Source organism: Ustilaginoidea virens, chromosome 2 (genome assembly GCF_000687475.1).
Source record: "Ustilaginoidea virens chromosome 2, complete sequence".
In the NCBI taxonomy this organism is placed as follows: Eukaryota; Fungi; Ascomycota; class Sordariomycetes; order Hypocreales; family Clavicipitaceae; genus Ustilaginoidea; species Ustilaginoidea virens.
This window is the reverse complement of record NC_057317.1, coordinates 2985571-3009750: the sequence shown is the minus strand read 5'-3', so window position 1 is coordinate 3009750 and position 24180 is coordinate 2985571. Positions and strand designations below refer to the sequence as shown.

Sequence of the window (24180 nt, the reverse complement as noted above, 5' to 3'; positions counted from 1 at the left end):
GATGCGCACGTGGATGCGCACGTGACTTCGCACAGCAATTTTTAGCCTTCCCCCCTTCCCAAACCTCCCACCGACTGACCGACTTTCCCGTTCCGACTTGCTCCCATACGACACAACGCCTCCTGAAGCAAGCTCTCCAGTCCGCATCAGCTACCCACGCGGCAAGGAGGGTTCCCATCTCGTTGTGCTTGCCACGCTCTTCCTCCATCACTTCGTTTCCGAAACCCTGGGGTGATTGCCCGCAGCCACTTGGTCCGCGACAAGGCCTGACCCTCTCCACAACGACCTCCTTGGGCGCTCAAGTTTCCTCGCGAACGTCGGGAGAAGCCCCTTTGGTCGGCGGCCTCGATCGCGACCTTGCCTTGCCATTCGGCCCGCCCCCTTGCAAAAACGGCTTATACTGCGCGGGTGGATCTGAAGCGCGGCTGCAAAGGTTTGGTTCGGGCTCAAAAAGCTTTGCCTCTTGTTCTCCTTCCGAGAATATCCTGATCCCAGTAATCGATTGCTTCACCTCCTGTCCGTTTGCCAGCCAAGCAACCTCTGTCATCGCACCTCCCTCCTCCTCTCTCTGTCAGATCTGCCTGCTACACCATCATTCGGGAACATTCTACCGCGGAAAGCTCTGGCATTCGGCATTTCTTGTCTGCTCTTGGCAAACAAATCCCTTGCCATCTGGACTCAAGGACTTCATCCTGCTTGAAGCCACCAACACCAACACCATCAACACCAACACCAACACCATCACCACTCCTGCCACTTCCGCCCGTTTTCACTTCTTTGGTCTACGCCCTCGCTCATCGCCCTCTTCGCGGCACAAGCAAAAAAAAAAAAAAAAAAAACAATCCAGTCACATCACGAGCATTGCAGAAGTCACTTCGATCCCAGCGAACATCGTCACTGCACCAGCACGTTTTCCTTTGAAAACCCCTGAGTGTAGATTAAAGACGTTCAATATAACCAAAAGAGAGATCCTGGCCATCTCCAATACTTTTTTTTTAATTGCTATATCTCAAAGCTGAAAGGCATCGTCTCGTTCCGAGTTCCTGAGGTGCTTGTGATTTAAAAGGAAGGAAAAAAAATTCTCCTCCATCTGATTTAAAACAAAGGAAAGCAAAAGGGAAAATGTCCACATCACCGCCACAACCTACGTCGACCAAGCGTCCCTTGGAGGAGACTTCCTCACCCTCCCGTGCGACGGGCCAACCTGATGCCAAGCGACCAGCTCTCGACAAGGTGATCAAGAACGATGAGGAGACCGAGGCCAGTGAGTCTACGCTTGATGCGTTCGACAAGAATGGAGATGAAGATGTCAATGGCACCAAATCAGACCTACCAGACACTGCTGGAACCGATGCTACTAGCGACACGAAAACCATTGAGCTCTCCGCGACGACAGCTCCGCTAAACGACAATGCTGCCCATTCTGCTGCTGCTCATGACGAGACTTCGTGGATTCACATTCGTGCTGTTATTTCCAGTCCCGAAGCCGCCACAATCATTGGCAAAGGGGGGGAGAATGTTTCCAACATACGGAAAATGTCAAACGCCAAATGCACCGTTAGCGACTACCAGAAGGGTGCTGTCGAACGTATCTTGACAGTCAGCGGTATAGTAGATGCTGTCGCTAAGGTTGGCCCTTTTTTCTTCCACTCTCTCTCTTTTTTTTTTTTTTTTTTTTTTTTTCTCTTTTTTTTTCACGTCTTACCCGCCCCATTCTCCCTGCATAAGCGAACGGCCCTTGTTTTTGCTCGTATGGCTAACGTGCGTCGTAGGCTTTCGGCTTGATCATCCGCACATTGAATAACGAACCACTGGGCGAAGCTTCCACCGCCTCCTCCAAGACGTATCCCCTTCGTCTTCTCATCCCCCACATTCTCATTGGCTCCATCATCGGCAAGGGTGGTGCTAGAATTCGCGAAATACAGGAAGCCTCCGGCGCGCGTCTCAACGCCTCCGACTCGTGCCTCCCCATGTCGAGCGAACGATCGCTCGTTGTGATGGGTGTTGCTGACGCGGTCCACATTGCCACATACTATGTTGGCAGCACTCTTCTTGAGCAGCTTAACGAGCGATTTGGCGGCCCTGCTGCCTCTGCCTACGCGACTCGTAGCGGAGCCCCAGCTGGTTCCATCCCTGGAGGCATGCAGGTGGTGCCGTATTCCCCGCAGCCAGCGTCTGGTCATTATGGGCGTCCAGAGAACTACAGCCGTCACCAAGACCGCCGCGCTCACCAAATGACGCCTGCCGCGTATCCCCCTCACTATCCGCACGGAGCAGCGCCGGCCAACCCGGCCATGCCCATCCAGTACGCCGGACAAGCGGGCGCATACGGAGCTGCCCCTCACGCTCAGCAACATCTGCCTCCGCATGTCGGACCCCAGCCTCACGGCGGCTCGCAAGCGCAGCCCATGCACTCGGGGATGCCAGGTGGTCCCCTCACCCAGCAGATTTACATTCCCAACGATATGGTCGGCGCCATCATTGGCAAGGGAGGTCAGAAGATTAACGAAATTCGACAAATGAGCGGTAGTGTTATCAAGATCAACGAGCCCCAAGACAATAGCAACGAGCGCTTGGTCACCATTACTGGCACGGAAGAGTGCAACCGGATGGCGCTGTACATGCTTTACTCCAGACTTGGTAAGGACACGTGAACTTGTGCGACTTGGGACGACGACTAGCGAGAAGATGCTGACTGGTTGTTTTCACCGCAGAATCGGAGAAGCACCGAGTGTGATGACAATGACGTCTTTTTTTTCCCTCTTCCCCCCCCCAACGATTCATAACCGTTGGAACCCCTTCTCCCGTGTTATTGACGTTTTCGTCTCCTTTTCTTCTTCTTCTTCTTCCTTTGGTCTGTAACAAGGGTTGCCGAAAACGTAAGCAAGACTGAACATGTGCCAGCTCTTGCCGTTTCGTAGTCTGACGGCATGAGCGTCAAAACGACGGTAATAGCAGCACGAAACACATTACATGACGCTTGTGATGGGTAGGTAGCTTTCACTACCAGGATGAGGGGGCAGTTTGGTCAGACGGTCGAGGATGACTGGGGTGGAAAAGGGAAAAAAAAAAAAAAAAAGAGAAAGGAGTTATGGTTCTTGTATGGAGTGTACCGGGTATAGTTTTGGTTCCAGTGGCGCTTTCGAGTCTGGACTGCAACGGAGGACGTAATACGCAAGCTGTCATATGTAATCCGCTGGTGAAAAAGTCCACGTCTGGATGAAGAAACGCCCCAAGGGAGATTAAATCATGTGCATGTCATGTTGACAAGCGGCGAGCATCAGCGGCTGCCATGGAAGCTGAGGCGTGCATGGCCCACGCCCAATGCTTCGAATTCAACGCTGAAGAATCAATAGCGCCATGTCTCCATCTGACAAGAAATGGGGAGCTATTGTTGAGGAAAGGATGGTCAGGCATGAATGAGGAGGGCGTGAGGACATGAGATGCGTTGTGGTCAAAGTCGTTTCAAGTTGACGTGGTACTGCATGGAGTTGTTAGCAAAAGGGGCCGGTGGTTGCACGATGTGGGCGCAAGGAGGGGTGGAAACGGAGACGGAGTCGAGGATGAGGATGAATCAAGATGGAGGAAACCTGCCCACTCACCATGTCGACAGATTTTCGCTCCTCTCTAACGTAGTGTATGTTTTGATCGATTGCTACACCCGAGACTGTCAGCGTCGTGCGTGTGCTTTCGGCAGTGGGATGGGCGACGAGGCTGAGCGCGCAGCAAAAGAAAAGCTTGCAACGCTCCCCTCGCCGTTTGCCGTCGTCGTCGTGGGCTCTCTCTCTCTCTCTCTCTCTCTCTCTCACCTTTACCCTCGCCGCGCTGAGCTAGGTGGGCCTCCTTGCTGTCCCAGCCGAGGAGGATGCCGACAGTGTTCCCGGCGGGAGGAGCGGGCGCATCATGCATGAGGACGTCGTACTCGCCGTAGAAGGAGCCGTGGTAGGCGGGCGGGCTGGCGGCGTCGACGCCGGCGGCAAAGGGCTTCATGCGCATCTCGAGCCAGGTGTCGGAGGCGCCGTAGGCGGTGAAGACCTCTGTGCAGGGGGCGTTGAGGGCGGCGCTCAGGCTCCCGCGCACGTTGGCCTTCCAAACAATGTACGAGTCGACGACGGCGCGGAACGAGGCGAGCCAGCTGGTGAAGCTGGGCGACGCGAGAAAGGCGTCGTGGGCGGCCGCGCCGGCCCAGCGGATGATCCAGGTCCAGGTGCCGGGGCGTTCGAGCTGCTCGCCGAGGTAGCTGGCCGCGACGCCGGGGACGGCCTGGAGCTGGCGGCAGACGTCGCGGAAGGACAGGGGCAGCTCGCTTCCGCGCTGGAGGGAGGGCTTGAACCGCAGCGTGGCGATCTGGATGCGTTCCTGGGTGACGATGCTCTGCTTGATGATGTGATTCATGGTTGCTTGGTGTTGGGTGGTTCGGCAGGTTTGAGCGGGAGGTGTGGGCGGAAACCGGGGCGATACGGAGCAACGGTCTGAAGGGGGCCGGGACGGGGACGGCTATGGTGTTTTGGTGATTCTTTGTTGATTCCTGTTATTTTTTTTTTCCTTTTTCGTCCTGTTCTGCAAGCAAGAGGAAAAGAGAAAATAGTAGGAACGCAACAAAGACAGAGACAAAGCAAGGAGCCTTTTTGAGAGGGATTACCGGAGCGCAACACGAGCACGGCCACCAGCAACAACTTGCCTTACCCCCCCCCCTCTTTCCTCTTCCTCCCGAGCAGCGATAACGGAAGGGATGGGGGGGGGGGAAGTTAAGGAATGTTAAGGATGGGTGTGGGCGCAGAAGTCGGGAACTCGCAGTTGAAGTCGATGGGCTGGGGAAGATGCCAGAAAGGACCAGACTTGGACTTGGAGCACGGTGGCCCCGCCGAGCCAGTGGGTGGGTGGGTTCATGTTCCCTCCCGCGGCGGTTCCCCGTGGTGGTCCCTGGGCGGCTCAGGAGGTGGTTCCCGAGTTTAGCAAAAGTACCAGTGACCAGCGCTTGTTGCCGTTGACTGCATTGGTACCTACCTACCTCCTAGGTACCTTAGGTAGGTACCTAACCTAAGGCACGTCGCCACCCAGACCGGCTGTCAACGGCACAAGGAAGCGCGGCGCTCTGTGCAGTCGGACGGACAATCAGTCTTCTTTGCTTCTTTCCTTTTGCGTTTACCCAGCAGAATTGTAGGCGCCCATGGCCGGATAAGTAGGACTTTACCCAAGGGGTCGCTGTCGTGCCGTGCCCGTGCCGTTGCTCAAGGCCGGAATCCAGGATGCCGGCCAGCAGCAAAGCGGCCAACAAAGCCGGGGGTTGCTGTAAAGCACATGTCCACTGAACATGGCCGAGGATAAGAAACACAGCGACCGACAGCGGACCGACAGCGCGCATCGGAACATTGAAATGTCGTGACCACTGCGTGCTCTGTCCGTCTGTGCCAAGTACCGACTACCGCTGGTGTACCGCCAAGCGACAGTGCGTGCTCGTGTCTTGGTTGCTGCCAGGTCCTCCGAGCCCGGTGCTTTGTTCCTGCCAAGTGCCACTGGTGGTCCGGCAGCGGCGGCGGAGCTCAAGTTGTTGAAGTTGGCATATACATTAGGCGCCTTGGGAACGGGGTGCCTAGGCAGGTACCCGTACATGGCTGCCCGGAAGGGGACGCGTCTTCTCCGTTCCTTTTCTATTCCCTGTTATTATTTTTTGTCGCTCCTTTTTCTCCCGCCCGTTTTTGCTTGTTTGCTCGTTTGCTCGTTTGCTCGTTTGCTCGGTGCTCGTTTGTCCTTTGTACGGCTCTTCCACCAACTAGCTGCGGTGCTTATTTCCCAACTTGGCAGGCAAAGTCGAGAGCCGGTTAGTGGGCCAAGCCGCTCGGCCCCAGGCGAAAAAGCAAAACCAAAACGGGCTGGGTTGCCGAACAATCAATGCGGCTGGCCGCTTGGGCTTGCACCCACCGATATCGCAGCACCGGAGAAGCTGCCGTTCGTTGCCTGCTTGTCCAGTCCAGGCTTGATGCATGAACATCGTAGTTGCCACGATAACGCATCTCATTTCGGGCGCAAATAAATGGGGGAAGAAAGAGGGGGGGGGGAAGGGGGAATGAGAGGGGGAAATGAAAGGGGGAAAAAGAGAGCAATGCGATCTAAAAATCCCCCATCAATAGTAGATCCCCATGTATTGATGGTCGCACTTTCCGGATGAAAAAGGAATTGCAATTGCATCAGCATCGCCCCCAAGTCACGTGCCGCTGCGCTTGTCCCGTGTTCCCGGCTTAGACACCACACCACCACTCCACTGGCCCACCGACAAACAAACACTGGAAACAATCCATCACAAGTCACGACAATTGCATCCAAACACACAAGCATGGAAATGGCTCTCTCTGAAACCAAGCACGGCGACACCAAGCTCGGCGACACCAAGCTCAGCGACACCAAGCTCGGCGACACAAAGCACAGCGACACCACGCCGCTCCCGTCCGAAATCACCCTGTTGACCCTCAACTGCTGGGGCCTGCTGCACATTTCCGCCCTCCGCCAGCCCCGTCTCGCGGAAATCGGTCGGCAAATCGCTGCACTCGAGCCCACCCCCCACGTAGTCTGTCTCCAAGAATGCTGGGTCCAGGACGACTACCGCGCCATCCGCGACGCGACGCGCGCCGTCCTGCCGCACGGCAAGTTCTACCACAGCGGAGCTTTTGGCGGCGGCTTGGCCATCTTGAGCCGTTGGCCCTTCGAGGAAAGCACCATGTTCCCATATACCTTGAACGGCCGCCCTACTGCCTTCTGGAGAGGCGACTGGTACGTGGGCAAGGGCGTGGCCGCAGCCACCCTGAGGTTTGGCCCTGGTGAGAGGGACGTCGTCGACGTGTTCAACACTCACGTAAGTACCCACCCCCTTTTCCTGCCATCAAACCTTTGCAGAATCATCCGGTTGATTTGTTTTTTTTTTAATTTTTTCCCTCTTTTTTTTCTCTTTTTTTCTTTTTGCTTTGCCCTTGCCGCGTCGTTCGAGCTACCCAGACTCATGCTCCGTATGAAAGCGGTCCCAATGATTCGTACCTCTGCCACCGGACAGCGCAAGCATGGGACATAGCCAAGCTCATCCGCGCCGCCATCTCCAAAGGACGCCTGGTCGTGGCCCTCGGCGACTTCAACATGATCCCGCTCTCCCTACCGTACCGCATCATCACCTCGCTCTCCCCTATCCGGGATACCTGGCGTGTCCTCCACCCCGACTCCTCTGTCGGAGCGTCTGACCAGGTCGAGGAACAGGCTCGCGGTCTGCCCGTCCCCACTGCCGAATACAATCTGAGCATCAACGGAGCCGCCAGCGACACCGTCTACAACACGTGGCGCTGGACCAAGCAGGAGCAGAAGAAGCTCAAATCTCACCCCTGCCCGGTTGATCCCGATACAGAGGACCCCAGAGGCAAGCGCATAGACTATGTCTTTGCCTCTACCGGCGACCTTTCCGACGGAGCTGGCTGGGTCGTAAAGTCCGCAGCTGTAGAAATGACGGGTCGTCATCCAGAGCTGAACTGCTCCCTTTCCGACCACTTCGGTGTTCGGGCAACCCTGCAACGACATGCCGCGTCTTCCGGCCCAAGCTCCGAAACCGCTGCCTACGACGCCCAACTGCGCTACAATCAGCAACACAGCAGTGCCCTTACCTTGTACGACTTTGACGACATGCTTGCCATGACGCTCAAGTACTCCGCAAGGGAGACGAGGCAGCAGTTCTGGCGTGCGATGCATTTCTATGCATCACTCATCGTCTGGATTGCCTGTCTGGTAGCCGTCTGGTTCAGCCCCCGTAGCTTTGTCTCTTTCCTTCTCACGGTCTTGGCTAGTCTTGGCCTAACTACCGGGGTGGTGGATGGTCTTCTGGCCCTGCTGTTCTTCTCTCGAGAGATTCGTGGTCTCAAAGAGTTTGAATGGGAGATTCGGAACGCAAGGGCGGCAGCCGTTGCGAATGGGAAAGCTTCAACTTCGTAAGCATATACGAAGCTGCTACCACTTGGACATGCCCCCCATCTTGAAGTGTGTATCGATAAATAATACATGTAATAGTTAACGCTACTTTTGCTAGCCCCCACGCGACCACATCTGGCTTCGTTGTCTCGTTAATGTATTTTCATAGTCTTCGTTTTTTGCACTGGCGTGTTGATGGTGCCGTTTGCGCAAGCAAACTCGTCTCGCCCCTTTCCCTTCTCTTTTCCCTTTTCTTTTCTTGTCTTGTCGATTTCAGAATTGACTCGTCTCATACGATGCCCAGGTTGGACGCTATGTAACCCCCGGGACGCATTCGACGCCAGGTGTATCCCAGAAACGCCGTCTTCTTCCGCACGTCCATGGCCACGTTCTTGGTGCTCTGGTCTCGCAATAAAATGTCCCTGGGCCGTTTTCGCTCTTTTCTCCCATACATGCGGAGAAACGCTTTGAGGGTTTTCCTTTCCTCGGGAGTTATGTTGAAGGTCCTGTCAATCCTTCGATCAGCACTTCGCAGTCTTGCGGAATCATATGGCGTCGCGAGCATGTCGGCGGCCATGTTCTGTACCACTGGCCGACATTCTCTCAGCACCCAGCGGACATCATCAGCCTTGTGGTCCACAGTATCAAGCTCGTACGAGCCTATTGGTTCGGTAAAAGGGCCAGACTCGTCAAAGTAATGCGTGTCTTCGAGACTAGTAATTCGTGGTATGAATGGTGGGCTGATGGTGTGTATGCGGTCCCACGGAAAGTTTTTGAACCATCGATGAGATTTGATATCTTCTGCGTCGTCAGGAAAGACATGCCGCCCAAAGACATCGGCGAACCTCCGGTCGTCAGCTTGGCAGCGATCTTTCATCTGATACCGCCTCGAGCACAGCCGAACCTCCTTGTCTTGAATCAGTCGAAAAATCAAATCTTTGCACTTGTCGCTGACGAGCGGTCGCTGCGGAAATGAAAACATGTTTTTGTGGTCCTTTCCGTGGCTTGTCAGGCAATTCCTCATTTCCATTCATGCCGGGCAGCTCAACTTACCAGGATGTTGCTCTTGGTCTGCTTCCGACCATCGTCAGCAAAGAAGGGGGTATGTCCGTAAATGCACTCGTACAGAATGATGCCGATGCTCCACCAGTCACATCGTCCATCGTATTCTGATCCTTTGCAAGCTCGAATCACCTCTGGAGCCATGTATTGGCTCGTTCCGACAACAGAATTTGCAGAGACACGGTTGCCACATCTGTTCCTCTAGCCCAATAGGCTAGGCAAATCGTCGTCATTCTCTACCCCTTTTCTCTCGTGACGGTCCAGGATACACCTCATTGCTTGCAACCAAGGAATCTGTGAGCTGATATTCGTCTGCTTCTTTCGGTCGTCTGCATCCCCGTTTATCTGGATCCCCAATGTTCCAAGCAGCGAGTAACGCTGGCAGCTGTAATAAGAAACATCATGGGACCAGTGTCCGTCAAAAGCGAGCCCGAAATCCGATATTTTCAAGTGTCCGGAAGCTGATATCAAGAAGTTATCCGGCTTGATGTCTCGATGAATAAACTTGAGCCGGTGGGCCTCTTCAACGGCCAGAATCATTTCAGCAATGTAAAACCTGGCTACGGACTCGTGCAGGATGTTTTCCCGAATCAAGAGGCCGAGGAAATCACCGCCCGGCATATACTCCATGACCAAGTACAGGCTGTTCAGGTCTTGAAAACTTGCCACCAGCGGCACAATCCTGCGGATAAACCTGGTTAGCAATGAAGATTTTGTTTGTTCATGTCTTCCCCTTCCTCTCTTTGGCTTTTGGCGTCACCCCATTCTTACCAGTTCGAGCCCTCGGATGCCACGAGAAAGTCTCTTTCGGCTCGCAAATGACCTTCCTGGCAGCTACGAATCATTTCTGATTTACGTATCACCTTCATGGCGAAAACCTGTCGTGGAAATGCATGTGCTTCATCAGCCTTCTCTCGGACCAACTTGACCACCCCAAAGCTCCCGCGGCCAAGAATCTTTAGGCAATCATAGCCATCCGCTTGCGACCAAGTTCCCTGTTTGAGGGAGGTCAAGGACTTTGTCTTGGTGACTCGTACTTCCCTCGAATGGCACATCTCTTGATAATAAAACGACTGTCTGATGATGTCCTTTTCTTGCAAGTCCAGGTGGGGACTGTAGTAAAGCTGTGACTCCAAGTATTGCAAGCGAGTAGTTCTGGCACTTGGCTTATGAAGAAGATTGTTAAAGTGAGTCTCCAAGTACACTTTTGCTGCCGATGCCTTCTCGACGGTCAGAATGGTGGGTTGGGGTTGATGGAGCCCTTCATCTATGGTTTGCAAAGTTCCGCCGTCGGGACTTGACTTGGACCACGGGTGTCTGCGACTGTGACGCCTCTTCAAGCTGGACTTGGTCGTCGTATAGTCGGAAAAGCGAGAATCTACAGAAGTTTTCCGAGTCGAGTTATTGCCAACGTTTGACGATTTATCCGTATACAGGGAGGATATTGAGCTAACAGCATCACCAAGCTGCAAGCTTGGAGAGCTGGGTAGGGCTTGAAGTGACGTGCGCCGCCGAAGCGGCGAGCCTCGAAGGACTACTGTAGCGTTTGAGGACACTCCAATATTGTCGAACCCAAGCCTTTTGGCTATTGCCTTTGGTGACATGCCTTTGGGCTTGCGTTGCAGGATCGGAGTCGGAATGTTGTTCAATTCGTGGCCGAGTTGACGTTTGTCCACGTTCGCCGATGACGAACGTCTCTGCTTCCACTCAAATGCAGCAGAGCCATCTGAGCCTGCTCAAACTGGGGTTAGTTCTGGATGCTCCCAAAGGGCGTCAGTTGACGGGAAGATTGTTCTACAAACAGTTATATGGTGTTCGTCTGATGGCCCGAATTGCACTGCGAATTTCGGAGAAGACCTTTGCACCTCCCGGTCTCACCTTGACCGAACTCGCTTCAGCTTGTTCATCGTCCTTCTGACAGTCCATCTTTGAGCCCGGTGGTGGAGGCGGTCTTGTGACTGGATCCAATGCTGCGCAACTACTTGGCTTACTGACTAGCTTGGCCTTCATGGCTTCTTCTTGATCAATCCGTCTTCAGCCCGGCCTATGGTGATGTCAAGGGGCTGCGTCGACCAAACCCACGCACCAACGACTTCTTCTTATGCCTTAACAATACCGTGAGCGAGCATACGAAAAAGATTGCGTGTCGATTCCCGCGACCTTATCGGGGCGAATCGTGATGCTTATGACTCGAATGAGGGCATGCCACCGACAGGGTCGAGTTTGAACCTCATCCCTATACACAGGTAAGTAAAGATGCAGGCAATGGGAATAGCTGAACCATTTGCAGAGGGAAGAGGGAGGAGGTGGAAGAGGAGGGTGGAGGGGCTTCGCTTTGAGTTTCCAGATTGGCTTGCGCAAGCGCGTACGCCCAAACTGCTCCTTCCACGGCAACGCGATGGTGGTTTTTTTTTCCCTCCCCTTTCTTTTATTTGGTTCAAAAGTACGCCTCAAGATACCACTTGAGGTTTTCGAGAGAGAGAGGCGGGACAAACCTGTTGCACCTTTCGTGTGGAATTGCCCTACCGAGCGACAACATTATCGCAATTTCTTTTTAGGATGCAGCTTTCAAACATACTGATTGTCTTTCCTCGGCCACGGTCTGTTCTGAGCAATGCATGACTGCTGTTTAAATAGATAGCTATGTACCTAGCCGTACGCTGCAACACATGCAGGGCATGTCTTCATCTCATCCTCCTATAATTACCGACTGCAGATTGCGCCCCGACGTACATCAGCATGTCCACGGATTTGAGTAGAGAAATTGGGATCAAGACTCATTAGCATCAGACTAGTGATCAAAAGAAAGAGAACAAACACATGACAAACGCCATTGCCCAGCTCAGGCCAGTATCAATTTCAAGCGGCCACTGTGACATAACTTTTTTTCTTTTTTTACACGTACAACAAGCCGACCTGCACAGGGATTATCAAGGAAAAGGTCTACATAAAGACGACTTGTCGAATAACTTATTTGATCTCCAGCAGCTTAACATCGAATGTCAATTGGCTGTTGGCAGGGATGCCAGGCATGCCGCGAGAGCCGTATCCTAGATGGGCAGGAATTGTTAAGCGACGTTCGCCACCAATGGCCATGCCAACGATGCCAATGTCCCAGCCCTTTATGACTTGGCCCTTGCCGACCTTGAAGGAGAATGGCTTGCCCTTTTTGTTGGCTAATAATTTGATCGTCATCAGTAACACGTCTCATCCCTTACAAAAAAAAAAAAAAAAAAAAAAAAAAGCATATTTTTTCATGTTGGGAGGAGTAAAGTCAACTCACCATCAAATTGCTGGCCATTGGCGAGCTTGCCAATGTATCTAACACCAACAGTATCGCCGCTCTTGACAGTTCGGCCCTTTCCGAGAGTCCTGTCGTCAACAGTGACTCCCTGGACAACCTTGACTCCGGTTGTGGGCTTGCCGGCCTGTTTGCTGGAGCCTGTAGGCCCCTGCTCGAGGTCCTTGGCAAATTGAACTTTCTTATCCTTCTTGGCCTCTTCGGCAGCCACAGCCTCGCCTTTGTTGTTCTTCAATTTCTTTTGTTGCTTCTTTGAGTCAGCAGCCTTCGAAATCATCTCGTCAAGACCCTCGGCCTCTTCGGCAGCACGCTTGTTCTTGCCCTTCTTGGTTTCGACCAACTTGGGAGCTTCCTCTTCATCCGAGTCGACCTCGGTGACACGGGGATTCTCGACGTCGTCAAGGTCGTCACTCTCGTCATCGCTTGTGTCCTCGCCCATGGCATAGTCGATTTCTCGGGGGTCAAAGCCGTCATCCTCCTCGTCGTCCTCGCTGTCCATGTCGTCATCATCCATGATGTAGTTACCAGTAAGGTAGACGGAGTGAGTACCAGTGACGACAAAGAAGACTTTTTCGCCATGGTTAACAGTGATGTCAAGGGGCTGCTGGTAGTTCTGCCGCATGCTATTAGCCTTGGAGCAAGCACCTGGAGGAATTTGGCAGGCAACTTACTCGCTCAGTGTCCAATGTGCACACCACGAAGTTCTCGAGGTCGGCTCCCTCGTCACTCTGGTCATCTTCGTCTTCGTCCTCGTCGTCTTCTTCATCGTCCTCTTCCTCTTCCTCGACTGCGTTGGCCTTTCCCTTGCCCTTGCCTTTGCCCTTGGACTTATCCTTGGCTTCATCCTTGGGCTTGACCTTGGACTTATCCTTGGACTTATCCTTGGACTTAGCACCGTTGGGTTTGGCATCTTCCATCTCTTCATCATCATCATCGTCTTTATCCTGTGTGGCCTCAAGGAGGGCTTTGATGGCAGCAGCCTGTTTTTGTTTCTTAGCCTTGGCAGGATCGCTAGGGCCTCCATTAGCCTCCTCCTCCTCATCATCGTCGTCATCATCAGAGGCAGCGAGCATTGCCTTCATGTATTCGTCGTCAATCTCATCATCCTCATCCTCATCCTCATCGAGACCAGGAAAAGCCCGCTTGACAAGCCGCAGGGTAGAGCGAGGAACGCTGGGCACGTTGCCCTCTTCGTCGGCCTCGGGCTGCGCAGTAGGATCCAGGGCAGCCATGGTGATGCGGAACTGCGGAGGGTGTATGGTCAGTCTCTGAAACCGTGGGGACTACAAGGTGTAGTCGGGTCCGTGTCTGGGCTGAAGGCATGGGCGGGTTGCAACGAGAAATTGAAACCACAGTAGAAGAGCATTGGCGTCGCATTACAGTTGGATTTAAAAACTCAGACTCACAGATGCAGGAAAGTCCATAGAGGCCGGGATCAAGATCTCGCCGGGCGGGACCTCGAGGCCATAGACGGGACCAGGAACAGCAGACATTGTTGCTGAAAGGCTTCAAAAACTGACGGAGGATGAACGAGATGGATTTGAGGGCGGTGCGGAGAAGGGATCCTTGTCGGATTTATGGGCATGCAACGGTGTCGCAGCACGTTGCTGTTTATGAATAGCAAAGAAGGTCACCTCGAGGTAAGGAAAGAATGCAAGATGCTTCCTGGGCTCAGAAAATGCAGGCCGCAGAGCCGACGAGTCGATGGAAATTTTTCTTCGCCGTCTTTCCACTCGAGCGTTTACCCAATGAACGATGGTGATAAGAGGCTTATCGTTGAGTGGGCCGTCAAGTCGAGCCCCACTTTGGCAAAATGTGAGAGAGGGTTTAACTTTAAACCAATTCCAGTTACTCCGTACTCAGGATCCTTGGTCCTGTCCAAACAGAATCCAGAAACAGTTTCCTGACAGAATTCTCCACAATCCCGTTTCTTCGATGGGCTGAGGTCGCCCTCGAGCTTCACCTGGATAAAGGACTCACTCGGCTCCGTCCGCGATTGCAGCCGCGCGGCGCAGACGAGCATCCCAGTGCAAATCGACAGGACTTCATCGCCGTCCGCAACTGACTGTTGCTCACAGCCACCTCAACCCCCCTTCTGCAAGAGTCTCTGACGGCTCGGACGTCTGGTGGCAGCGAGATGGTGTCTGCCGGCAACGTAAAAGCCAAGGTAGGTTTTGAACTATGCATGATCCCCAAGGAACCAACACAGTGCAACATCTGAAAGTCGAGCGCCAGTGCGGATGAAGACGCCATTTCTGGACACCTTGCCTGTGTTTCTCAGGACCTGCCTGATTATGTTTTGCTTGGGTCGAGCTATAGACTCTTATATATCGAAGGGGGGTCCTTGGCCTGACAAATGCAAAGCCGGGGCGAGTGCAAAGTACGAGTCAAGCCTCAGCCTCGATATGGGGATTTGGGCTCTTGCACCAGGCGCTTCTCACCAACGTCGAGTACGTACGTTGATTGACGTTTGCCAACGAGGCGCCAAGGCTCCCAATTTTGACATGATGTGTAATCCAGCATCGAGCCACCATTCGTCTGGTCTTGAGCCGCGCATGGCATGACAGGCCCTTTCCATATCCATGCCACCAGATACCGCAATCTCAGTCGCACGCACCAACCATGTCTCGGGTATGGACGACTTTGTCATTTTCGCCGAGTTGCAAAGATTTGCTCAGGTGCTGTGACTTCATTAACAGCCTTTACGTCTGCTACCTAGTGCTGGTCAAGTACCCTACCCTCTTTTCCAAGTATTGCGAGAACTTGGCCTCCATGCCATGTGCTTAACACAACCCCGAGAGCTCTAGATCAACGTTCTTACAGGCCTATTCAGCTATTCACCGTCCACGGAGGACCAGTGGAAAGACGAAAATTGCATCTGGCGGAGCCTTCAATCGCTTTCGTCCCCAAGCATGCATTGTCAGGCGCATGTGAAGCATCACAAACACTTTTTATGTCATGACACCCATTCAAGAGACGTTGACCAATATTATGCCCGTTTCTTTGGGCTGCTTTAGATTGCCGTCTGTCGCGCCGCCTTCCTGCTGACACTGTAGGCTAAATTTACTGTCCAAAGATGCGATATTTCGGCTTGGGCGCATGGTATGGCTCCGTATAAAGGGGCCACGATGGGTACGAGGACGTAATCGATATAGTTCCTCTTGATGCGTCGATGAGAGAAGCACATGCCGCCCGCCAAATTTGCCTTGGTCATCTCCCTCTCGCGAGCCGCCACTCCGATCCGGTGAAAGCTCTCGTATAGGAACAAATAACTTGCAACGCCCAAGAAGCCCATGATCCTCAACGTGCTCGATGCACTGAATGTCCAGGCAATGTTGTGGGGATCTCCATTCCCCTCAGCAAACAAGACATACAACGAAGATGCAAACACCAGAATCGTCATGTGAACAGGCAGAAAATGCGCCTCGAACAGACGGTGGAAGAGATAAAAGATTTTCTCCCAATGAGGCTCTCGGAGGCTGCCTTGAGTCAGGTCTGAGAAAAAGTCATTCTCGCAGGATACCTCCTCGCCACTCCTGAAATCGATGTCGGGACTGTATAAGCTCGCATGGGCACCTTGGTTGTGAAGAGGCCGGAAGGTTCTCGTTGTACACTGGCGCTCTTTCCACATCTCGACAGCTTGGCGCATGGCGAATCCTGTATCTAATGCTCCCCACATATGACGAAGAGCCTGCTTATAACGGGCTTTAATGTCAGCCACAGTCGCGTGAATGCCTCCGCTGCCACCTCCCACGACGTTGCTCTGACTGACGGGGCTCAGGACAGTGCGGCTGGTCAGATTACCGTTCAACGCGAAGAAGCATTTGATGTACATGTGTAAATCTTCGCCAATGGCCTCAGCATCGCAATCCCACCCGCCCACGCGGTCCACTAGGGTCAGCGGTAGCGAATATACCGAAGTTGGCGGAGCAATAGTTGAGCCTTGATAAAGCCCTGACATGCCCGCGGCACACCACATAATGTCGGCAACGCGAACAATGGCGGGAACATTATGTGCGTTGCGGTCGAATATGATTGGAGCGGCATACAGGGTCGTTGCAGAGGTCTCGGGGTGAGCGTAATGCATGTCGGTGATGCTAGTGAAGTAGCTGGACGAGAGATGGCTGTCGGCTAAATGAACAAAACGTCTGGTCAACTCCTGCAGATTCTACTATTCCCACATTGAGTAGTAGTCTTACCATCTATCACAGTCACCATGATATTGTGTCGGACACCCATGGCGTACTTGGCACTGAGCTTTCTAGCAGCCTATGCTAGGTTGCTGCCTTTGCCTGCCGCCTCTCCTGGAATGTCGGCTGGGTGCATTGTAAAGTCTATGGATCGAAACTTTTTGGCGAAATCTTGAATCAGCCGAAGAGCCTTTGACTCTGCCTCATGTTCACGCTGTTCCATTCCTAGGTAGACCTGGAAAAACGTCATCGATCATTAGCCAGTCTTTTCCGATTCCGAGTATACGGCCTGAGACTGCTCATAGTGACTCAGTGAGTGGTTTCTCGTCTTCTCCCGTTCTTTCTTCCCAGTCATCTTGCGACGGAATCGTATGGATTGCCCTGAAAAGTAACGCGAAACCAAAAAAAAAATGGCGAAAAACGGCCCAGAAAAAGAGTTTGTGACCACAATAGCAGCGCATCATTGACTTACATCATACGAATACTCAGCCTGCGAGTGGGATGCAAGAACGTCAAGAGTCTCCCTCAAAGTATCCATATCCTCCTTATAGTTTGGAATGATAACTGCATGAGCCACAAGATGATCTGAATAATCGGTGCTGTCGGTGTAGTTTTCCAAGTCAGAGTCGCTCGTCTCACTTACCGCCGGTGAGCAAGCAGTGCTGTCCGAAGGTGGCGTGTCGAAGACGACGGTATCCGAGCTAGAATCAGATGTCAAAGATATCCGGCGGCGCCTATTGCGTCTTTTATATTCCATGATGGCCCTGCTCTGCGCATCTCTTCTCAGTAGCTTGGCGATGGTCCAGACGGACCAACAAGCCCTTACAGGAAAGACAAACACCAGAAGGTGTACAAGGAGACTGTAGTAGGCAAAAACCCTGGCCCCTATTCCGGATAATTTCTGGAGTGGTGTGACACTTGATTCTTCAACTCTCATGTTATCCGAAAGCTGGCCAAATGGTCGTTCAGCGCCGGCTTCTTGAGAAACAACCCAGAAAGACAGAGCTGTCAGCGCAATGATGCTGAGCGCGCCAACTCTTCTTGAGCACCACACAAATAGAGACATCTTTACCGAATAGCGATTCCGAAGACTCTGGGGCACTGGAAGTATATGACGAAGAAGTCGAGGGTTGCCTCTTCTGTGTCAAGAGAAACCGGTGGCGAGCTGGAATGTTACTTCCAAGTCGATCCGGGGCTTTTGAGTGTTTAAAGCTTAAGGAAGCAGAAGGATCAATTAGCTTTTAGGGGAAAAGAGAAGGACTCAAGGGGTATGCTCAAGGAGGGAAGGTACAACCCAGACCAAACCGGACCCCTCTTTCCCTATGCCCTGGGGGTCTGGAGTCTGGAGGAGCTGGAACAGAATTGCCAAGCATAGATACATTCTTGGCTCCTACCAAACCGGCATGCTTCACTCTTTCCGCATGACCCCAGGCCTCTCTGGAACGTCGAGAGAAACAATCACAGCCCGGCTGAGAACAGACTCCTAACAGTCTTTGATATCGAGGGTCGATTGGTTCACTACCTGTTTGAAGATCACGGGCTTGGTTGTGGTCGACTGCGCCACTTCTGCCGCCCAAATACCGATACGAGGATTTTGTAGACGGGACTAGCTTCTACTTTTATGCCTACGCTTTATTTGGTAGTTGATACATGCCAAAACACCCGCGGCACAAGTTGATCGACAGTTAACGCGTCATTAGTTCCTGCAGTGTCCCTTTGGAGCGCTCTTTTTGGAATGCCCGTCGCGAGGAAGGGCCGTGTCCAGAGATGCGTCGACATCGCTTCACCGTGCTCATCTCATGGCTATGTAGCTAGACTCTTCCAGCAGAACATGACGAAATAATCAATACTTTGTTGAGACACAGTGCCTCTTGTGAAACCACTGGGTAATAGTTGCGGGGAGGAAAACAGCATGACTGAAATGCACCGTCGTCTCACATAAAGCGGCCAAAAAGCCCTGCTTCATCTCCCTCTCGACACTCGAGATGTAAGACCATGGGATGAACTCGATTGGAAGAAACCTGACTTTGAGATTCGTCTTTATCTATCAGGCGGCCCCCATCATTGGCTTGACGGAACGACTCACGTTGCTTGATACGATGCATGGCACTTTGCGATGACGTTATCTACCGGCTCAGGTTACATTACTTCGAAACGCCCCTAGGGCATCATAGCCAAGCACCTTGTGGCATCGATTTGGCTCATAGGAGCACCATTTCGCCAGCAAACTTGCAGGATCATGCCGGGCAAACAAACATTGGCAACGGATGTCAACCCCCAGGTTGATTACCCACTATTTCTCCCGTCACTCTCACCCACGTGAGGAAAACGACCCGTCTTGTAGGGGCTGGTTGCACCGGTGGTCGCGAATGCGATTGCTAGAGCCCAGCATCTAGGGAATCAGGCCACAAGAGTCTTTGTCAAACGGTGGGGCAATGGAAAAAAGCGCGCTCCTGCAATGCATGCGGTACGTTCAGCTACTCGTGAAATGAGAGGCTTCAATGAATCACCCAAGCCCGTAGCCTATGAGTAGTCCCTATCTTCTTCTGTCAGATATTCCCTCTCAGTGCCTTTGCCCCATGGTGTTTGAACCGAGCGATAGGAAACGGCCAATTTGTTGTCCTGGCCATGTGGTAATGAGTAAAGAAATGGCAGACATCGACGCGGGTCAGAGATATGCCCGACTTGAGGGCAAATCCACCATCCATAATTGTGCTTGCAGCGTTTTGACAGACGTCGAGATGAAGGAAACACAAACAGCTGGAACAATCAGACCATGGCCAGTTTCCGGGGCTGTGTCTTCTGCAACCAGAATCAGTGGGTCATCATGAACAACCGGATGACCGCTGGAAAATGATTTCCCGGAATAGAAGGATAGTTCGACTGAGAACTTGGGGTTGTACTGCATGACAGCTTGGTCCACAGACGCTTCGCAGTCATGGAGAGAAGCAAAAGGAACGAGAATTGCTAAAGTTTCCACGATGGCCATTCGCTAGTTAGCTTCCTCTAGTGCATCATTCGGAGTATGCAAATGTGTCCTCCCCAAATGGGTTTAATAAAGGTAAGAAAGTCGGGGATAGTGTCAGCTGACAGCAACGTGCTGATTCAGAAGTAGTTCCTGCTCAGGGTGCTTTTTCAAACAACTCCAGGATGGGTTTTGCAGCCTGCGCAACCAAGTGTCAGTACAGCAAACCGACGCAACAAACAAAAAAAGGGAAAAAAGGGGAGAGAGAGAGGGGGGGGGGGGGGGGGGGGTGAGAGGAGGTAGCTTTGGAGGCGAAACCTACGTCAATGAATTTTTCGAGGTCTTGATCCAGATTTGCCAAATCATCTTTGCGCCTCTTGTTCTCGGCGATGAGCTTCTGCTTGCGTTTTAAAAGTTCCTGGCGTTGCTGCTCCAGCCCCTCTCGTTCTGTCCGCTCGTGATCAATCCTGGCAACCATCAATTCGTTGTCGTCATGTCCGGCATGCTCGGGGTGCTGCGAAAGGAATTCGTCGACAGGGATCAAGGGCAACTGTTGGTACTTGTGGCTAACGAGACGAGTCAGAAGTGCGCGAACGAGGCAGGGAGCGGGCGTCAGGGCGTTTCAAGAGACCTCGCGACTTACTCGTATGATTCGCAGGCCGTGATCTCGCCTTGCAAGTGACGCTGCTCGTAGTAAAGATTCTGCAGTTGAAGATGCAGGCGATCGACTTCTTGCCGTGCCTCGGCGGTTTGGGCTTTGGTCTCGCGAGCAGATATGCAGGCATTTCGATGTAAACCGCGAAGGTGCGAGATGCTTGTGAGCAGATGCTTTTGCTGCTTGGCAATCTCTGCGTGCGTGTCAGCGGAAGGGGGAGCATCGCTCTGTTGGTCGATTAGGCCGAGGAGAGCATGTGCTTGGTCGCGCGCCTGGTCCGAAATTTCTAGCACGGCTACAAGGCTAGGTTCGGAGACAATCTTGTCGATGACCATTGCTGCAGGATGAGCGGGCGTCGGTGGGGTGGGTTCGTCGGCTTGCAGTTTTCTTGGAAGATGGTTGATGAGGCTCCTGTTGATGGAGACGAGGTTGTTCTGAAGGTTTGCGCAAGGTTGTACACTGCACACTGTACACTGTACACGGCACACTACACACTGTGCGGAAGGGAGAGGGGCCCATGCCTACGGATTACTGTGCACTATCATGCACGTGTGGACGGACGCCGTTGTTCCACGCGAGGTGGAGAAACACTGTCTGTCGCACACTGTGCCAACTTCTGCTCACACCCAAGCGGGAATGGCCGCGGGCAGAGAGTGTTAGCTGCTGGATACGATGTCAGAAACGAACGGGTAGCGATCACGCGATCACAACCTACTATACAATGCTGGGGAAGTTGGTCAAATCACGCGGATTCCACACTCTGAATTGGGGTGTCCTGCCTGTGACGGAAGGGCATCAAACAATCGACACCTCGGCCGAATAATGCCTTGCAGGCTTGCACCAGCTCATGACACGCAGCCGCACTCTTGTAGCATACCGAATACTACCTGCGGTGGTTCATCGGATTGAAACAAGTGATGAATGCTTTCTACTTTCAGTTCTGCCCAAGGTTGGAATCGCCGTAGTTGGCTGCGTTCAGCCACCCAATTTCCCAAGATTCTGTTTTTTTTTTTTTTTTTTTTTTTTTTTAAGGTCCGAGTTGCGAGCAACCAGACGTCAACGTTGGTTCGAGAACCACGGGATCGTCAACGTAACGACAAGTGGTTGACGGAGGCACCAGAGGAGGCAGGCACCTTAGGTCAGTCAATACGGAAATACCTCAACGGTTATGTACGGAGTCCGTTGAACTACAGTAAGGTACATTAGGTACGTACGCCAAGCACTGGTAGCCTGGAACCAGCTGATTGGTCTGGTTCATGTTAGTTTTTTGAGGGGTCCACCGTGCATGAGGTCAACCATGATCAAATTCCTTGGGTTACTAGGGCACCTGCTGAGAGCACTGGCCCCTGGTCGGCCAGGTGGTGCCCGAGTGGCGACTGCAGCCACTATCAATGTGGACGGACTACTTACATGCAGACTGTAGACCAAGATCGGCAATCTTTCTGCTTGTCCAATGGAAAGAGCGGAAAGCGCGCCTTCCCCCCCCGCCCCTCCGTCCCAACAGCTGCGCACCTTCCCAGGTTGCCGTTTCGAGACGATTGAGACGTTCCCTTGCTCAGTGCCAGGGTGCCAGGGTGCCAGGGCTGCTTGTTGATTACCTACCTATGTCCCGCCCCTCTATAACGGCTGCGCCCAGAATGGCAACTCCCCCCCCTCCCATCGACGCTTGACCAAGACCAAGCACAGCACAGCAAGCAACATACCATACCATACCTTCTCTCTCTCTTCGACGCTTTGCCCGCCCTCTGGTTTGCTGTGCAAGACCTAGCGGCTACCATCATATATATGCATCAAACCCCGTTTAACTCCAAGGACTTGCCACTGCTGGTGAATTCCTCTGTTCCATCATGAGCGACGTCACCACTGCGCTCACGTCCGCCTGCGGCTATAAGCTGCGCGAGGACGAAAGCTCAGCCAACGCCGCCGCCGCCGCGTCATCGTCCGGTACCGATTCGCATACTGCCGACCGCCCCAGCACTCGGCGGCGACGGCACTCGTCGTCCGTCTTGCCTCGCCCGAGGTCGATAGTGGAAACCATCATGGACAGCGAGGAGGGTCTCCTGCTCAAGGTGGACTTGTTCCTCTCCGAGCTGGAGCGACGCCTGGACTTTATCGAGAGTTACTGCGGGGACCCCGGCAAGGACTACAGCTTCTCCCGCGCCTTGGCCACGCTTCAAGCCGTCCGCTCGCGCTGTTGCCAGGCGTCCGAGGAAGTCCTCGGTGCCGGCAGGCGCCGCTTGCAGATCATGGTAGAGACCCTGGAGACGCGGTACCACGAGACCCTAGCGGCTACCGGCTCGCTGCACGAAAAGGCCCGCGTGGGCGTCGACCTCCTCGAGGGGATGCTTTCCGAGTTTGAGGCGCGCGCGCTCAAGCTGCGAGAGCAGGGGCTGGCCAACGCCGCCGAGGCCTTCATGGGCGAGGGTCGCCGCGTGGCCAGCGAGAGCATTGAGCGGGCCAGAGAAGTCGTCGACGAGGGGCTGGGCCGGGCCAGGCGAGCGGCACTGTCGCTCGAGGAGCATATCCAGCAGGCCATTGCGCAGGCGCGAGAGACGCGGCTGCTCCATTACCACGACCTGCCCATCCCCTGGCGCAACAACCCGCACATCACAAAGGGCTACCGCTTCACCCAGACCAAGATTGAATGCGTGCAGTCGGCCTTCAACATGTCCAACGAGTTCATCAACATCTGGTCCCACGTCGTCGGGCTCTTCCTCGTCCTCGCCGTCGCCTTGTATTTCTACCCTTCCAGCGCAAACTTTTCCCTCAGCTCCAAGAGCGACGTGTTTGTGGCCGCCGTCTTCTTCGCCATGGCTTGCCTGACCCTGGTCTGCTCCACCATCTGGCACACCATGAACGCCGTTGCCGACGTCAACGCCATCTCCATCTTCGCCTGCGTCGACTACACCGGCATCTCGCTGCTGATTGCGGCCTCCATCCTGACGACCGAGTACACCGCCTTCTACTGCGACCTTTGGAGCCGCTGGGTATACATGACCCTCACGGCCGGCTTGGGCATCGGCGGCGTCGTCCTCCCGTGGCACCCCAGCTTCAACGGGCCGGACATGGCCTGGGCAAGGGTCGCCTTCTTCGTCGGGCTCGCCCTGACGGGATTCATGCCCATGCTGCAGCTGTCGCTCACCCACGGCCCCGACTTCGTCATCACCTTCTATTCGCCCATTCTCAAGTCTCTTCTCGTCTACTTTGGCGGCGCGATTGTCTATGCGAGCAAGATCCCTGAGCGCTGGTGGCCGGGCGTGTTTGATTACGTCGGCGGCAGCCACAACCTGTGGCACGCCGCCGTGTTGGGAGGCATTCTTTTCCACTACACTGCCATGCAAACCTTTTTCTCCAGCGCCTTCCACCGTGCCGAGGGAGGTTGCCCGGCGTAGCGAACGCCCCTTCTGTTGGCAACCCTTTCTTTATTCGGCTCGGTCTCGTCTCGTCTCGTCTCGTTTCGTTTAGGGGGGGCGGGGCCTATGTAGCCGATTCGCCGTGCTTCCGTCCTCGTCGCAACATCAGCTTGCTCGCAAGCACCTTTAAAAAAACACTGGGGCTGCGGCCACATGATTTGGTACAATGCGCTACGCGATATGCGATATGCGACACGGGTAATGAATCGCGGTCTTGTATACACTTTGTTTCTCGGTGGCGAAGCATTCACCACCGGTTCGGCTTCAGCGCCATCCGAATTTTTCTTCATTTTGTCTCTTTTTCTTTTGTTAAAAGATGGAAGGGGGAGGGGGGGGGACTATCTACGAGGAGTCTACGAGGAGTCATATAGACAGGGGCATTGACAAGCACACACTTATCTGTGTACATTGCATGGATGCAAATGCATAAATCTCATAGAGTTGATTATACACGACGCTGAAGTTTCCGATGTGCGGCTTTCTTTATCGACATCAGCAACGGGAACAACGAGCCGTTGTCAGACGCAATGTCAGTCCCGTCTGATATTTTGATCTCCTGGTTTTGCTGATCTGTTCCTATGACACGGCCCGCCCCTTTGCGGAACCGGGTAGAGTTTCACCCAGCTGCCACATGTTCGAAAACATCCAAATAA

General features: G+C 53.5%; 12 protein-coding genes across 12 annotated transcripts; 4 read left to right on the top strand and 8 right to left on the bottom strand.

Moving 5' to 3' along the window:
- Positions 1-1122: 1122 nt before the first annotated feature.
- UV8b_02577 (uncharacterized protein) lies at positions 1123-2737 on the top strand (the record flags this gene model as incomplete). The annotated part of the gene is made up of 3 exons (XM_043140075.1): positions 1123-1629; positions 1773-2640; positions 2715-2737. 3 exons carry the CDS (start codon positions 1123-1125, stop codon positions 2735-2737), a joined length of 1398 nt encoding a protein of 465 aa, XP_042996009.1.
- Positions 2738-3454: 717 nt separating this feature from the next.
- Positions 3455-4395, bottom strand: UV8b_02576 (uncharacterized protein; the record flags this gene model as incomplete). The annotated part of the gene is made up of 3 exons (XM_043140074.1): positions 3455-3481; positions 3603-3655; positions 3810-4395. The coding sequence occupies 3 exons, from the start codon at positions 4393-4395 to the stop codon at positions 3455-3457; spliced, it is 666 nt and encodes a 221-aa protein (XP_042996008.1).
- Positions 4396-6334: 1939 nt separating this feature from the next.
- On the top strand, positions 6335-7965 carry UV8b_02575 (uncharacterized protein; the record flags this gene model as incomplete). The annotated part of the gene is made up of 2 exons (XM_043140073.1): positions 6335-6850; positions 6991-7965. The coding sequence occupies 2 exons, from the start codon at positions 6335-6337 to the stop codon at positions 7963-7965; spliced, it is 1491 nt and encodes a 496-aa protein (XP_042996007.1).
- Positions 7966-8230: 265 nt separating this feature from the next.
- Positions 8231-9147, bottom strand: UV8b_02574 (uncharacterized protein; the record flags this gene model as incomplete). Its single annotated transcript, XM_043140072.1, has 2 exons — positions 8231-8935; positions 8995-9147. The coding sequence occupies 2 exons, from the start codon at positions 9145-9147 to the stop codon at positions 8231-8233; spliced, it is 858 nt and encodes a 285-aa protein (XP_042996006.1).
- A 57-nt stretch (positions 9148-9204) lies between these two features.
- On the bottom strand, positions 9205-11013 carry UV8b_02573 (uncharacterized protein; the record flags this gene model as incomplete). Its single annotated transcript, XM_043140071.1, has 3 exons — positions 9205-9685; positions 9775-10735; positions 10806-11013. The coding sequence occupies 3 exons, from the start codon at positions 11011-11013 to the stop codon at positions 9205-9207; spliced, it is 1650 nt and encodes a 549-aa protein (XP_042996005.1).
- A 960-nt stretch (positions 11014-11973) lies between these two features.
- On the bottom strand, positions 11974-13797 carry UV8b_02572 (uncharacterized protein; the record flags this gene model as incomplete). Its single annotated transcript, XM_043140070.1, has 4 exons — positions 11974-12179; positions 12287-12917; positions 12976-13548; positions 13711-13797. The coding sequence occupies 4 exons, from the start codon at positions 13795-13797 to the stop codon at positions 11974-11976; spliced, it is 1497 nt and encodes a 498-aa protein (XP_042996004.1).
- Positions 13798-14052: 255 nt separating this feature from the next.
- On the top strand, positions 14053-15266 carry UV8b_02571 (uncharacterized protein; the record flags this gene model as incomplete). The annotated part of the gene is made up of 5 exons (XM_043140069.1): positions 14053-14119; positions 14307-14471; positions 14540-14754; positions 14825-14935; positions 15024-15266. 5 exons carry the CDS (start codon positions 14053-14055, stop codon positions 15264-15266), a joined length of 801 nt encoding a protein of 266 aa, XP_042996003.1.
- A 51-nt stretch (positions 15267-15317) lies between these two features.
- UV8b_02570 (uncharacterized protein) lies at positions 15318-16543 on the bottom strand (the record flags this gene model as incomplete). Its single annotated transcript, XM_043140068.1, has 2 exons — positions 15318-16435; positions 16504-16543. 2 exons carry the CDS (start codon positions 16541-16543, stop codon positions 15318-15320), a joined length of 1158 nt encoding a protein of 385 aa, XP_042996002.1.
- Positions 16544-16573: 30 nt separating this feature from the next.
- UV8b_02569 (uncharacterized protein) lies at positions 16574-17560 on the bottom strand (the record flags this gene model as incomplete). The annotated part of the gene is made up of 2 exons (XM_043140067.1): positions 16574-16729; positions 16967-17560. The coding sequence occupies 2 exons, from the start codon at positions 17558-17560 to the stop codon at positions 16574-16576; spliced, it is 750 nt and encodes a 249-aa protein (XP_042996001.1).
- A 1602-nt stretch (positions 17561-19162) lies between these two features.
- On the bottom strand, positions 19163-19483 carry UV8b_02568 (uncharacterized protein; the record flags this gene model as incomplete). The annotated part of the gene is made up of 1 exon (XM_043140066.1): positions 19163-19483. The coding sequence occupies one exon, from the start codon at positions 19481-19483 to the stop codon at positions 19163-19165; it is 321 nt and encodes a 106-aa protein (XP_042996000.1).
- A 133-nt stretch (positions 19484-19616) lies between these two features.
- On the bottom strand, positions 19617-20449 carry UV8b_02567 (uncharacterized protein; the record flags this gene model as incomplete). The annotated part of the gene is made up of 3 exons (XM_043140065.1): positions 19617-19658; positions 19782-20025; positions 20103-20449. The coding sequence occupies 3 exons, from the start codon at positions 20447-20449 to the stop codon at positions 19617-19619; spliced, it is 633 nt and encodes a 210-aa protein (XP_042995999.1).
- A 1512-nt stretch (positions 20450-21961) lies between these two features.
- UV8b_02566 (uncharacterized protein) lies at positions 21962-23506 on the top strand (the record flags this gene model as incomplete). Its single annotated transcript, XM_043140064.1, has 1 exon — positions 21962-23506. One exon carries the CDS (start codon positions 21962-21964, stop codon positions 23504-23506), a length of 1545 nt encoding a protein of 514 aa, XP_042995998.1.
- Between the last annotated feature and the right edge of the window lie 674 nt (positions 23507-24180).